At 43.0% G+C, this 16,493-nt stretch overlaps 1 protein-coding gene across 1 annotated transcript; it reads right to left on the reverse strand.

The window, feature by feature from the left end:
- Window positions 1-174: 174 nt before the first annotated feature.
- LOC115118049 (cellular retinoic acid-binding protein 1-like) lies at window positions 175-16,174 on the reverse strand. Its single transcript, XM_065012292.1, has 4 exons — window positions 15,613-16,174; window positions 13,784-13,962; window positions 13,196-13,309; window positions 175-634 (listed from the first exon to the last, which is right to left on the reverse strand). The coding sequence occupies exons 1-4, from the start codon at window positions 15,680-15,682 to the stop codon at window positions 578-580; spliced, it is 420 nt and encodes a 139-aa protein (XP_064868364.1). The 5' UTR covers window positions 15,683-16,174; the 3' UTR covers window positions 175-577.
- Window positions 16,175-16,493: the final 319 nt, after the last annotated feature.

A 16,493-nucleotide genomic window follows, 5' to 3' on the forward strand; every position in this document is an offset into this window, starting at 1 on the left:
GTTTGTCTTGATACAAGCGGATGTATTTCTTTAGACATTTCCTTGACACCAGACAAATAATACAATATGAGTAGAAAGAGGAGGAAGGGAAGCGTTATGTTGGTAGACAGAAGGTGCTCTTTGGTAAAAGGGGTAAATTGGTCATCAAAAAGAAAGGAGGACCAACTCTTCATATAATGAATTAAATTGCCTTTATTAGTATGGCATGTTCAATAGAAACAACGTTTTTTTAAACCGACGTGTTTTGGCTGCATGGCCTTCGTACTCCCTGACCAAATAATACAATATATTGAAATTATATGTATATCGTCTCATTGCCAATACTGACAAAACACTGTAAATACAAAAAGGATGAAACATTGTTTTATTAAAGTGGCAGTTGGCATGAGAAACAATGTCTAAATACAATTGCATGTTTGGTCTAGTTACATGAAGCATGGTAAATGTCTGTTTAATCTGATATATGATGCTATGTTATGAAATATTTCTCTGAAGATGGATGTGTTGGAGAGTTACTGCAGCTGTACCAAGGGGGATGGAGCCCATTATGATGGTCCTGGTCGGTCCTGAAGCTACGTTATTTATTTTCTCGTACGTAAATCCGTGTGCAAACCACGTCGTCTGCCCCAAAGGTCTGAAAAAGACAAAAGATGCCAGTTATCTCAACAGAAATGCTTCCTGCTGTTGTAGATCAGATGTTCAACCTTCAGATAAGAACACAGGACTATTTTGTGTTCATCTCAAATATGACAACTGGTGTCAAGTGAGATTTGTTCAAACTCTCATTGTGACAGAATGGAAGACTGCTTTAGCACACAACTTGTTGAGATTTCATGTCCAAAAACAGTCAATTTGGCACATGGCAGCTGCTACAGTATCAGTGAATTAATGAGGGAAGAGGGGAAATGATCAAGATGTGTGGGTGGCAGAGGCGCATCGAGCCCCCAAAGATTTATGGTACTTTCAGAGGTTCAGCAAGACTGCAACCGAACTTGTCAGCACCACAGATCATCATTACCCCAGCACCCAGGGAGGGAGGAAAGTAAGTATCATTCGGGTTTAAAGAATGGCGCTAAGATGGAGCCATCTGCCATGTGCAGCGAGTGTCCAGGGAGCCATTAACGTGAGATGCGTCATGGTTCATTGGCGTTTTCTAACACAACATGATCAATGAGGCACATTATTGCGGGCAGACAGCCAGTAGCTTTTAACCCTACACACACACACACCTCTGGCGGTAAAGGCCTGCATCAGGCACTGGAGAAGGGAAGGCCCCCGCCTCTTACATTGGGGCGTCGATACTTTACAGGACAACAGCATGGTAGATAACGTAAACAGTGTGTCAGTCAGGAACACATGCAGTATCAGAGTAACTACAGGACAACAGCATGGTAGATAACATGAACAGTGTCAGTCAGGAACACATGCAGTATCAGAGTAACTACAGGACAACAGCATGGTAGATAACATGAACAGTGTCAGTCAGGAACACATGCAGTATCAGAGTAACTACAGGACAACAGCATGGTAGATAACATGAACAGTGTAGATAACAGTCAGGAACACATGCAGTATCAGAGTAACTACAGGACAACAGCATGGTAGATAACATGAACAGTGTGTCAGTGCAGTATCAGAAACTACAGGACAACAGCATGGTAGATAACATGAACAGTATCAGAGTAACTATCAGGAACAACAACAGCATGGTAGATAACATGAACAGTGTGTCAGTCAGGAACACATGCAGTATCAGAGTAACTACAGGACAACAGCATGGTAGATAACATGAACAGTGTCAGTCAGTCAGAACACATGCAGTATCAGAGTAACTACAGGACAACAGCATGGTAGATAACATGAACAGTGTGTCAGTCAGGAACACATGCAGTATCAGAGTAACTACAGGACAACAGCATGGTAGATAACATGAACAGTGTGTCAGTCAGGAACACATGCAGTATCAGAGTAACTACAGGACAACAGCATGGTAGATAACATGAACAGTGTGTCAGTCAGGAACACATGCAGTAGATCAACAGAGTAAACACATGCACAGGACAACAGCATGGTAGATAACATGAACAGTGTGTCAGTCAGGAACACATGCAGTATCAGAGTAACTACAGGACAACAGCATGGTAGATAACATGAACAGTGTAGATAACAGTCAGGAACACATGCAGTATCAGAGTAACTACAGGACAACAGCATGGTAGATAACATGAACAGTGTGTCAGTCAGGAACACATGCAGTATCAGAGTAACTACAGGACAACAGCATGGTAGATAACATGAACAGTGTGTCAGTCAGGAACACATGCAGTATCAGAGTAACTACAGGACAACAGCATGGTAGATAACATGAACAGTGTGTCAGTCAGGAACACATGCAGTATCAGAGTAACTGGTACAGGACAAGTCAGCATGCAGTATCAGAGTAACTACAGGACATGAACAGTGTGTCAGTCAGGAACACATGCAGTATCAGAGTAACTACAGGACAACAGCATGGTAGATAACATGAACAGTGTGTCAGTCAGGAACACATGCAGTATCAGAGTAACTACAGGACAACAGCATGGTAGATAACATGAACAGTGTGTCAGTCAGGAACACATGCAGTATCAGAGTAACTACAGGACAACAGCATGGTAGATAACATGAACAGTGTGTCAGTCAGGAACACATGCAGTATCAGAGTAACTACAGGACAACAGCATGGTAGATAACATGAACAGTGTGTCAGTCAGGAACACATGCAGTATCAGAGTAACTACAGGAACACATGCAGTATCAGAGTAACTACAGGACAACAGCATGGTAGATAACATGAACAGTGTGTCAGTCAGGAACACATGCAGTATCAGAGTAACTACAGGACAACAGCATGGTAGATAACATGAACAGTGTGTCAGTCAGGAACACATGCAGTATCAGAGTAACTACAGGACAACAGCATGGTAGATAACATGAACAGTGTGTCAGTCAGGAACACATGCAGTATCAGAGTAACTACAGGACAACAGCATGGTAGATAACATGAACAGTGTGTCAGTCAGGAACACATGCAGTATCAGAGTAACTACAGGACAACAGCATGGTAGATAACATGAACAGTGTGTCAGTCAGGAACACATGCAGTATCAGAGTAACTACAGGACAACAGCATGGTAGATAACATGAACAGTGTGGTCAGTCAGGAACACATGCAGTATCAGAGTAATAACTAACAGGACAACAGCATGGTAGATAACATGAACAGTGTGTCAGTCAGGAACACATGCAGTATCAGAGTAACTACAGGACAACAGCATGGTAGATAACATGAACAGTGTGTCAGTCAGGAACACATGCAGTATCAGAGTAACTACAGGACAACAGCATGGTAGATAACATGAAACAGTGTGTCAGTCAGGAACACATGCAGTATCAGAGTAACTACAGGACAACAGCATGGTAGATAACATGAACAGTGTGTCAGTCAGAACAGTGAACACATGCAGTATCAGAGTAACTACAGGACAACAGCATGGTAGATAACATGAACAGTGTGTCAGTCAGGAACACATGCAGTATCAGAGTAACTACAGGACAACAGCATGGTAGATAACATGAACAGTGTCAGTCAGGAACACATGCAGTATCAGAGTAACTACAGGACAACAGCATGGTAGATAACATGAACAGTGTGTCAGTCAGGAACACATGCAGTATCAGAGTAACTACAGGACAACAGCATGGTAGATAACATGAACAGTGTGTCAGTCAGGAACACATGCAGTATCAGAGTAACTACAGGACAACAGCATGGTAGATAACATAACATGAACAGTGTAACTACAGGACAACAGCATGGTAGATAACAGTCAGGAACACATGCAGTATCAGAGTAACTACAGGACAACAGCATGGTAGATAACATGAACAGTGTGTCAGTCAGGAACACATGCAGTATCAGAGTAACTACAGGACAACAGCATGGTAGATAACATGAACAGTGTGTCAGTCAGGAACACATGCAGTATCAGAGTAACTACAGGACAACAGCATGGTAGATAACATGAACAGTGTGTCAGTCAGGAACACATGCAGTATCAGAGTAACTACAGGACAACAGCATGGTAGATAACATGAACAGTGTGTCAGTCAGGAACACATGCAGTATCAGAGTAACTACAGGACAACAGCATGGTAGATAACATGAACAGTGTGTCAGTCAGGAACACATGCAGTATCAGAGTAACTACAGGACAACAGCATGGTAGATAACATGAACAGTGTGTCAGTGCAGAGTAACACATGCAGTATCAGAGTAACTACAGGACAACAGCATGGTAGATAACGTGAACAGTGTGTCAGTCAGGAACACATGCAGTATCAGAGTAACTACAGGACAACAGCATGGTAGATAACGTGAACAGTGTGTCAGTCAGGAACACATGCAGTATCAGAGTAACTACAGGACAACAGCATGGTAGATAACATGAACAGTGTCAGTCAGGAACACATGCAGTATCAGAGTAACTACAGGACAACAGCATGGTAGATAACATGAACAGTGTGTCAGTCAGGAACACATGCAGTATCAGAGTAACTACAGGACAACAGCATGGTAGATAACATGAACAGTGTCAGTCAGTCATCAGAGTAACTACAGGACAACAGCATGGTCAGAACAGTGTGTCAACACATGCAGTATCAGAGTAACTACAGGACAACAGCATGGTAGATAACATGAACAGTGTGTCAGTCAGGAACACATGCAGTATCAGAGTAACTACAGGACAACAGCATGGTAGATAACATGAACAGTGTGTCAGTCAGGAACACATGCAGTATCAGAGTAACTACAGGAATCAGCAGCATGGTAGATAACATGAACAGTGGACAACAGCATGTCAGTGTCAGGAACACATGCAGTATCAGAGTAACTACAGGACAACAGCATGGTAGATAACATGAACAGTGTGTCAGTCAGGAACACATGCAGTATCAGAGTAACTACAGGACAACAGCATGGTAGATAACATGAACAGTGTGTCAGTCAGGAACACATGCAGTATCAGAGTAACTACAGGACAACAGCATGGTAGATAACATGAACAGTGTGTCAGTCAGGAACACATGCAGTATCAGAGTAACTACAGGACAACAGCATGGTAGATAACATGAACAGTGTCAGTCAGGAACACATGCAGTATCAGAGTAACTACAGGACAACAGCATGGTAGATAACATGAACAGTGTCAGTCAGGAACACATGCAGTATCAGAGTAACTACAGGACAACAGCATGGTAGATAACATGAACAGTGTGTCAGTCAGGAACACATGCAGTATCAGAGTAACTACAGGACAACAGCATGGTAGATAACATGAACAGTGTGTCAGTCAGGAACACATGCAGTATCAGAGTAACTACAGGACAACAGCATGGTAGATAACATGAACAGTGTGTCAGTCAGGAACACATGCAGTATCAGAGTAACTACAGGACAACAGCATGGTAGATAACATGAACAGTGTGCAGTCAGAGTAACTACAGGAACACATGCAGTATCAGAGTAACTACAGGACAACAGCATGGTAGATAACAACAGTGTGTCAACATGTGTCAGTCAGGACAACAGCATGGTAGATAACAGGAACATGGTAGATAACAGTCAGTCATCAGTATCAGAGTAACTAGGACAACAGCATAACAGAACACATGCAGTATCAGAGTAACTACAGGACAACAGCATGGTAGATAACATGAACAGTGTGTCAGTCAGGAACACATGCAGTATCAGAGTAACTACAGGACAACAGCATGGTAGATAACATGAACAGTGTGTCAGTCAGGAACACATGCAGTATCAGAGTAACTACAGGACAACAGCATGGTAGATAACATGAACAGTGTGTCAGTCAGGAACACATGCAGTATCAGAGTAACTACAGGACAACAGCATGGTAGATAACATGAACAGTGTGTCAGTCAGGAACACATGCAGTATCAGAGTAACTACAGGACAACAGCATGGTAGATAACATGAACAGTGTGTCAGTCAGGAACACATGCAGTATCAGAGTAACTACAGGACAACAGCATGGTAGATAACATGAACAGTGTAACAGGACAACAGCATCAGAACAGAACACATGCAGTATCAGAGTAACTACAGGACAACAGCATGGTAGATAACATGAACAGTGTGTCAGTCAGTATCAGAGTAACACATGACAACAGCATGGTAGATAACAGAACAGTGTGTCACTCAGGAACAGGACAACAGCAGCATGGTAGATAACATGAACAGTGTGTCAGTCAGGAACACATGCAGTATCAGAGTAACTACAGGACAACAGCATGGTAGATAACATGAACAGTGTGTCAGTCAGGAACACATGCAGTATCAGAGTAACTACAGGACAACAGCATGGTAGATAACATGAACAGTGTAGATAACAGTCAGGAACACATGCAGTATCAGAGTAACTACAGGACAACAGCATGGTAGATAACATGAACAGTGTCAGTCAGGAACACATGCAGTATCAGAGTAACTACAGGACAACAGCATGGTAGATAACATGAACAGTGTGTCAGTCAGGAACACATGCAGTATCAGAGTAACTACAGGACAACAGCATGGTAGATAACATGAACAGTGTGTCAGTCAGGAACACATGCAGTATCAGAGTAACTACAGGACAACAGCATGGTAGATAACATGAACAGTGTGTCAGTCAGGAACACATGCAGTATCAGAGTAACTACAGGACAACAGCATGGTAGATAACTATGAACAGTGTGATAACAGTCAGGAACACATGCAGTATCAGAGTAACTACAGGACAACAGCATGGTAGATAACAGAGTATGAACAGTGTCAGTCAGGAACACATGCAGTATCAGAGTAACTACAGGACAACAGCATGGTAGATAACATGAACAGTGTGTCAGTCAGGAACACATGCAGTATCAGAGTAACTACAGGACAACAGCATGGTAGATAACATGAACAGTGTCAGTCAGGAACACATGCAGTATCAGAGTAACTACAGGACAACAGCATGGTAGATAACATGAACAGTGTGTCAGTCAGGAACACATGCAGTATCAGAGTAACTACAGGACAACAGCATGGTAGATAACATGAACAGTGTCAGTCAGGAACACATGCAGTATCAGAGTAACTACAGGACAACAGCATGGTAGATAACATGAACAGTGTGTCAGTCAGGAACACATGCAGTATCAGAGTAACTACAGGACAACAGCATGGTAGATAACATGAACAGTGTCAGTCAGGAACACATGCAGTATCAGAGTAACTACAGGACAACAGCATGGTAGATAACATGAACAGTGTCAGTCAGGAACACATGCAGTATCAGAGTAACTACAGGACAACAGCATGGTAGATAACATGAACAGTGTCAGTCAGGAACACATGCAGTATCAGAGTAACTACAGGACAACAGCATGGTAGATAACATGAACAGTGTGTCAAGGAACACATGCAGTATCAGAGTAACTACAGGACAACAGCATGGTAGATAACATGAACAGTGTGTGCAGGAACAACAGCATGGTAGGACAACAGCATGGTAATAACATGAACAGTGTGTCAGTCAGGAAACACATGCAGTATCAGAGTAACTACAGGACAACAGCATGGTAGATAACATGAACAGTGTGTCAGTCAGGAACACATGCAGTATCAGAGTAACTACAGGACAACAGCATGGTAGATAACATGAACAGTGTGTCAGTCAGGAACACATGCAGTATCAGAGTAACTACAGGCACATCCCCTGCTGCCCGTCCTATTAAACTAAACTAGTCCCCTGAGATTTCTCCATGCTAATGAACACATCCTGGACTCTGTCTTACATCACTGGATACAGTAAAGCCAGAACATACGGTCTTCATTACTTTCTTTCCCCCAACACCCCCTCCATCCCTCCCTCTTTCAAAGCTTCATTTCCTCATCAGCTCATAGATGCTTTGATGTGAGCCACCTGCATTTCCGTTTTCCTGGCCAGGTCCAGATTCCTTTGTCACCGGAAGGAGAGCAGGCTTGTTTTAGTGGAGGATGAGGCGCTGCCCATTAGCTCCCTGGAATTAATGAACAAATTGTTCAAATTGTTCAAATTTAGATCCATTGGCCTGTGAGAACAAAATTCTGAGGTTATGTTTTTCGATGTGTGGGACCTGGGAAGAAGTGTATCGTGGCACCTTCTTTGTCATCCATTGGGTTTTGCTGCATGTGGATGGGCATATGCAGTGCATTGGGAACTTTCTCCATATTGCGGTAATTCAATAAGAAAAAGTCATGGTTCCCACCTTTTCAGACCCTACCAAGTTGAGCATTTAGTGAAAAAGTATTTTCCTCCACAGTAAAACACAAGATTGTGTGCCTAGCAGGAAACACATGTTACACTGACCCCCCGCCTCTAATATTGGACAATACTCTGAGCCACCTCATGATCCCATCTCTAAACAATCAGATAGTTGTCCAACAACGGCCTCACAGACCTATCATGTGGCTCAATATGCACAGAACTACACACCCTTGAGTTGAAACACACACATTTCATGTTTGTTCATAGCATCTCCTGTTGCGAAGTCCAAGCATGCATCCAGAAAGGAGTCCCTTACATAGAGGCTTTCCTCTTGATTTCCCTCTGGGCTTTGTAAGAGTCAATAAAGAGGTTATCCTCATCACTTATAAACTGGAATCTAAGTTTATTGGCCCCATTTACTGTTGTCAATCAGTCTATAAAATTAAAACAGGCCAGAAGTTTACAAAAAGCACATCTTTTTAATATGAAAGCCAGTGCCGTGAAGAAGTCAAGAACTGTTTTTGATGGATGTAAGGACCTGGTATGTGAGGAGCTTAATTAACAGCAAACATATATTTTTGTGCAGTATAATATCAGCCAGTACCAATACATCAAAGAACAAGTGTTGAAATCCCTTAGGAACCCTTTCAGAGGTGTTCGTAACAGTGACAATAGTTTCTGAGTTAGGCTGTGCAGAGCAAAATCCATCATACGGAGTGTTCTGGTGGAAAAGCTTGTCTTAGCTTTGATGTCAAGCGTCTGTTTGAACCTACAGTATAATCTCTTGGGGAATAGTATGAAGTGCAGGCCTACTCTCTTCTGGGTTCAGAATGAAGTGTTAATACTAACAGTGTGGGGTACCAGTGCACCAAGTCTGGAAGCAACAGGATGTGCTTCTACCCCCAAGCCATTAGACTGCTAAAGAGCTAATCAAATGGCTACCCAGACTACCTGCATTGACCCTTTATTTTTGCACCAACTCTCTTGCACTGACTCTACACACACACACACGGGTCTCTACACACACACTGAACTCTACACACACACTGGACTCTACACACACACACTGGATTCTACACACGCACTGGACTCTACACACACGCACTGAACTCTACACACACGCACTGGACTCTACACACACGCACTGGACTCTACACACACACACTGGACTCTACACACACACACTGGACTCTACACACACACTGGACTCTACACACGCACTGGACTCTACACACACACTGGACTCCACACACACACTGGTTTCTACACACACACTGGACTCTACACACACACTGGACTCCACACACACATTGGTTTCTACACACGCACTGGACTCTACACACGCACTGGACTCCACACACACACTGGTTTCTACACACACACTGGACTCTACACACACACTGGACTCCACACACACACTGAACTCGACACACACACACTGAACTCCACCCACACACTGGACTCTACACACACACTGGACACTACACACACACTGGATTCCACTCACACACTGGACTCTACACACACACACACACACACACACACTGGACTCCACACGCACTGGACTCCACACACACACTGAACTCTACACACACACTGGACTCCACCCACACACTGGACTCTACACACGCACTGGACTCTACACACGCACTGGACTCTACACATGCACTGGACTCCACCACACATTGGACTCCACCCACACACTGAACTCCACCCACACACTGGACTCTACCACACACACTGGACTCTACACGCACTGGACTCTACCACACGCACTGGACTCCACCCACACACTGGACTCCACCACGCACTGGACTCCACCCACACACTGGACTCTACACGCACTGGACTCCACCCACGCACTGGACTCCACCCACGCACTGGACTTCACCATGCACTGGACTCTACATGCACTGGACTCTACACGCACTGGACTCTACAGGCACTGGACTCCACCCACACACTGGACTCCACCCACACACTGGACTCCACCCACACACTGGACTCCACCACGCACTGGACTCCACCCACGCACTGGACTCCACCCACGCACTGGACTCCACCATGCACTGGACTCTACACGCACTGGACTCCACCCACACACTGGACTCCACCCACACACTGGACTCCACCCACACACTGGACTCCACCCACACACTGGACTCCACCACGCACTGGACTCCACCCACACACTGGACTCCACCACGCACTGGACTCCACCCACGCACTGGACTCCACCCACGCACTGGACTCCACCCACGCACTGGACTCCACCCACGCACTGGACTCCACCACACAATGGACTCCACGCACACACTGGACTCCACGCACACACTGGACTCCACCACGCACTGGACTCCACCCACGCACTGGACTCCACCCACGCACTGGACTCCACCATGCACTGGACTCCACCATGCACTGGACTCTACCCACACACTGGGCTCCACCCACACACTGGACTCCACCCACACACTGGACTCCACCCACGCACTGGACTCCACCATGCACTGGACTCTACATGCACTGGACTCTACACGCACTGGACTCCACCCACACACTGGACTCCACCCACACACTGGACTCCACCCACACACTGGACTCCACCACGCACTGGACTCCACCCACACACTGGACTCCACCACGCACTGGACTCCACCCACGCACTGGACTCCACCACGCACTGGACTCCACCCACGCACTGGACTCCACCCACGCACTGGACTCCACCCACGCCCTGGACTCCACCACACAATGGACTCCACGCACACACTGGACTCTACACACACACACACATGTTATTTTCTACTCCCTGTATAAAGCCATGTTATTTTCTACTCCCTGTATAAAGCCATGTTATTTATAGCCATGTTATTTTCTACTCCCTGTATAAAGCCATGTTATTTTCTACTCCCTGTATATAGCCATGTTATTTTCTACTCCCTGTATATAGCCATGTTATTTTCTACTCCCTGTATATAGCCATGTTATTTTCTACTCCCTGTATATAGCCATGTTATTTTCTACTCCCTGTATATAGCCATGTTATTTTCTACTCCCTATATATAGCCATGTTATTTTCTACTCCCTGTATATAGCCATGTTATTTTCTACTCCCTGTATATAGCCATGTTATTTTCTACTCCCTGTATATAGCCATGTTATTTTCTACTCCCTGTATAAAGCCATGTTATTTTCTACTCCCTGTATATAGCCATGTTATTTTCTACTCCCTGTATAAAGCCATGTTATTCTCTACTCCCTATATATAGCCATGTTATTTTCTACTCCCTGTATAAAGCCATGTTATTTTCTACTCCCTGTATAAAGCCATGTTATTTTCTACTCCCTGTATAAAGCCATGTTATTTTCTACTCCCTGTATAAATCCATGTTATTTTCTACTCCCTGTATAAAGCCATGTTATTTTCTACTCCCTATATATAGCCATGTTATTTTCTACTCCCTATATAAATCCATGTTATTTGCTACTCCCTATATATAGCCATGTTATTTTCTACTCCCTGTATATAGCCATGTTATTTTCTACTCCCTGTATATAGCCATGTTATTTTCTACTCCCTATATATAGCCATGTTATTTTCTACTCCCTATATAAATCCATGTTATTTTCTACTTCCTGTATATAGCCATGCTATTCTCTACTCCCTGTATAAATCCATGTTATTTTCTACTCCCTGTATATAGTCATGTTATTTTCTACTCCCTGTATATAGCCATGTTATTTTCTACTCCCTATATAAAGCCATGTTATTTTCTACTCCCTATATAAAGCCATGTTATTTTCTACTCCCTGTATAAAGCCATGTTATTTTCGACTCCCTGTATATAGCCATGTTATTTTCTACTCCCTATATAAAGCCATGTTATTTTCTACTCCCTGTATATAGCCATGTTATTTTCTACTCCCTGTATATAGCCATGTTATTTTCTACTCCCTGTATAAAGCCATGTTATTTTCTACTCCCTGTATAAAGCCATGTTATTTTCTACTCCCTGTATAAAGCCATGTTATTTTCTACTCCCTGTACAAAGCCATGTTATTTTCTACTCCCTGTATATAGCCATGTTATTTTCTACTCCCTGTATAAAGCCATGTTATTTTCTACTTCCTGTATATAGCCATGTTATTTTCTACTCCCTGTATAAAGCCATGTTATTTTCTACTCCCTGTATAAAGCCATGTTATTTTCTACTCCCTGTATAAAGCCATGTTATTTTCTACTCCCTGTATAAAGCCATGTTATTTTCTACTCCCTGTATAAAGCCATGTTATTTTCTACTTCCTGTATATAGCCATGTTATTTTCTACTCCCTGTATAAAACCATGTTATTTTCTACTCCCTGTATAAAGCCATGTTATTTTCTACTCCCTGTATAAATCCATGTTATTCTCTACTCCCTGTATAAAGTCATGTTATTTTCTACTCCCTGTATAAAGCCATGTTATTTTCTACTCCCTGTAAAAATCCATGTTATTCTCTACTCCCTGTATAAAGCCATGTTATTTTTTACTCGTTATTGTTATTCAGTGTGTTTTTATTCCTCATGCCACTATTTATTATTTGAATCTTTCTCTTTCTCTCTGCATTGTTGGAAAATGACCCATAAGCAAGCATTTCACTGTTTAGTCTACACCTGTTTTCGAAGCATGTGAAAAATACAATTTGATTTGATTTCTATACATCATAAAACTAATTTGATAGACACATTTGAGATCTTTGAGTTACTAGTGAAAAGAACACTCTTCTATAGTTTCAGTGTAAAAATAGATCAAACGGAGGGGGCCTGACATGACAGCCTTGCCTACTGCCTTTCTTTAGTCACAAACGTCCTCACCAGTATGAGTTCATCTCCCCTCAGCTCTCTGGTCCAGAAGGTCCTTGGGCCGTTGCCATCCAGGAGAGTCTGCCTGCAGTACATTTTGCTCTCGGTCTCCCATGTGGCCAGGCTCTGTTGATATGAGTGTAATGCAATGAAGAGGGTCCATGTCAATACATCCATGTACTTTCCTGTCCTCACTTATCGAAAGGGGATCTGATCTGAATGAGTGAACATGGGCTGCGTCTCAATGTAGCTTCCTCTCCTTGTCTCCTTTCCTTCATCCGTACAAATGCTATCTAAATAGGATTGGGACATTACCATTACATTGTATGGGAGCAGACTACCTTTACATTGTATAGGGGCAGAGACTACCTTTATATTGTATAGGGGCAGAGACTACCTTTACATTGTATGGGGGCAGAGACTACCTTTACATTGTATGGGGGCAGAGACTACCTTTACATTGTATAGGGGCAGAGACTACCTTTATATTGTATAGGGGCAGAGACTACCTTTACATTGTATGGGGGCAGTGACTACCTTTACATTGTATGGGGCAGAGACTACCTTTACATTATATAGGGGCAGACTCAGAGACTTTACCTTGCACTTCCTGCCATCTACCGTCTCCTCATTGAACTCCTGGCCTATGAGGAAGTTGATCTCGGTGGTGCGCACGGTGGTGGAGGTCTTGATGTAGAACTGCTCCCCATTCTGCCTGATCTCCACGTGAGGTTTGGACGCCGCGGCACCAGCCACCTTCCTCAACATAGCATTGACCCCTGTGGGCAAATAACACGTCATTACGCTAACTTTAACGGTCATAAGTGCTGCATAACCAATTGCATGTGTCATTGATCAGTTTTGACTTTGTCAGGTTATGACAACTGACTGTACACAACCTTGACATGCCACTGGGTTGAACCCATGGTGACAATATGGCTTCACGGGGCTATCGTTTGACTTGTACTGACATTTGGTATGTCATGTTTGTGCCTATCCTCACCTAATTCAAGGATGAGTACAGTTACATTTCTGTCTCCTCCTGGCGCCATTGATAGAAGGAAAACAATCCTGAATTCCACTTTCAAAGGTGTAGGTTGTGCTTATTTACAAGAGGAATGCATAGTGGCAGTGTTACCTGGTAGACAGAAGGTTCTTGGGAGTGTGAGAAGAAATCAATGGTGCACTGTAGGTATGCAAGTTGTTATATACAGAGTTCTCAAGGCAAGCAACTGCAAATGAGATGGTTATCAGCAGATGTTGCAAATATGGGTGGATGCTATGACAAGGTGATGAAAACAAGGAATGCTGGAGTCATTAGCTTTGTTTAGCTCTCCTGCAGACTGATGGATTCCTCCAAGAAGTTATTGTGGAGCTAGTTAGCTCTGTCACACAGTTACAATTTAACCAATTGGATGAGAAAATGTCTTGCTGTTTCCATTCATTCCCCTCTGCATATGTTTTCAGAGCTGCTCTCTCTCAAATACGGTATCCTTCAGTACTAGTCTTATTGCTCTCATTTAAACAATGGGTGTACTTGAGTTCCCCAGAGGAGAGGAGTTCAATCTCTTCACCTTTTTTTCTCCTCTCATCTCTTTGTTCCACGATGAAAAAAAAAAAACTATGGCACCAAAAGCCAAAGTTTTGTCCAAGCCAATACCTAGAGCTCAGATTAAGTGAGATCTCAGTGCAGTCACAGGAGACGTATTTGAGAAAACATACACAGTGAATTGTCTCATCTATTCCACACCAGCTGGGCTCAACAGTGCAGCATTGGGATGATCCACCCTCACTGCTTTCACTGAAAAGATGACTATTCTATGGCAGGAAACAACATGCAAGATCAATCTGAAGTGATTTGTAATATGTAAGTGTATTATAATATGTATTACATGTGCACCTTGTGTACATTTTCCATTTTTAATTTTATACATGCCCAACTCAGTTGACTTTCGGGAATATCAACAAAATGACAACATAAAATGCATCTCAAATGAACAAGGTACATGGATTAATGTATGCTGGGATGATCCTAAAACTGATGATATATGCGAAACTCAAAGATGATCAAGATGTCACACACCCTGTGGCCTCCCAAATATTGTTTCCTCAAATATTTCCCCAAATCAAATAATGATACGTTTGGTAGTCGGACACAATAGAGAAAGAACAGTTAGGATTTTGATAATATATGGTTAAGTATTTATTCTTTCAAATAGCTCTTAATGATAGAAGGTAAGAACTATAGAGAAAGAACAGTTAGGATTTTGATAATATATGGTTAAGTATTTATTCTTTCAAATAGCTCTTAATGATAGAAGGTAAGAACTATAGAGAAAGAACAGTTAGGATTTTGATAATATATTGTTAAGTATTTATTCTTTCAAATAGCTCTTAATGATAGAAGGTAAGAACTATAGACATCTTACCAAGTGCTTTGAGTAGTTCATCAAAATTCTCACTGCTTCTCATTTTCCAAGTGCCTGCGAAATTGGTCATTTTCTTGGGAAGGAACGACGTGTACCGGTCTCTCTCTGCCTCTTGATATGCTCTGTATCTCCTCAGCTCACTGTCCCACTATCCCTCCCCTACGCTCTCCCTTTCTCTCTCTCTGTAATAACCCCTCACAGCATGCTCCTCTCTCTCTCTCTGTGTAATAACCCCTCCCAGCATGCTCCTCTCTCTCTAGTCCTGTAGTGAGTGAAATGTCCTCCTCTTAATGACCATTTTAAATGACAGATGGACAGGGGTTCAGGTGGTCTCGTTTCAAGCCTGCAATATAAATAGGACATTTAAATGGAATGAATTCCATAGAAAAGAACCATGGATGTCACCATCACAGCAATATAATAAAGCGCTGAGTGCGATTATGGTTTCCAATATAAACCAATATTGTAGTTGTGATAAATCTAAGATCTTTCTTTGATAAACGATGGGAGTCAATGTCCATCTAACGTTCATCCCATTGACAAGCCCTCTCTCTCCCTGGCTACAGCTGAGGATCAGACTAAACATGCATTCAATACCTTTCCCATTAAGTCCAATTCAACCCAAGCACCCCCCCCAACTCACCAACAGCCCCCCAACACAGAATGAGAGGCCCCGATAGCTTCACTCACTCCCCCTCCCATCAAGTCTGATTTGTTCTCTTTCTGATGGCTCTTCATCAATCTCTTTGACAAAGTGGCTTCCAGACAGCAGTTGATAATTAATGTATAGAGCAGAGCAGGGAGCACTCTGTCATCCCTCCAGGAAGTGTCACGTTAAAAAGGCTCCCATCTATTTCCCTATGCATGCTGGTCCACCACAG

This window comes from Oncorhynchus nerka, linkage group LG27, assembly GCF_034236695.1.
Source record: "Oncorhynchus nerka isolate Pitt River linkage group LG27, Oner_Uvic_2.0, whole genome shotgun sequence".
Lineage (NCBI taxonomy): Eukaryota > Metazoa > Chordata > Actinopteri > Salmoniformes > Salmonidae > Oncorhynchus > Oncorhynchus nerka.

What these genes read in the sequence shown, in the direction of transcription:
- LOC115118049 (XM_065012292.1), bottom strand. Translation starts at nt 15,682, where the DNA reads ATGACCAATTTCGCAGGCACTTGGAAAATGAGAAGCAGTGAGAATTTT. An exon ending in TGAACTACTCAAAGCACTTG is followed by an intron (nt 13,963 to 15,612) that starts GTAAGATGTCTA and finishes ATTTGCCCACAG; the next exon opens with GGGTCAATGCTATGTTGAGG. An exon ending in GGGGAGATGAACTCATACTG is followed by an intron (nt 635 to 13,195) that starts GTGAGGACGTTT and finishes TGTCTTTTTCAG; the next exon opens with ACCTTTGGGGCAGACGACGT.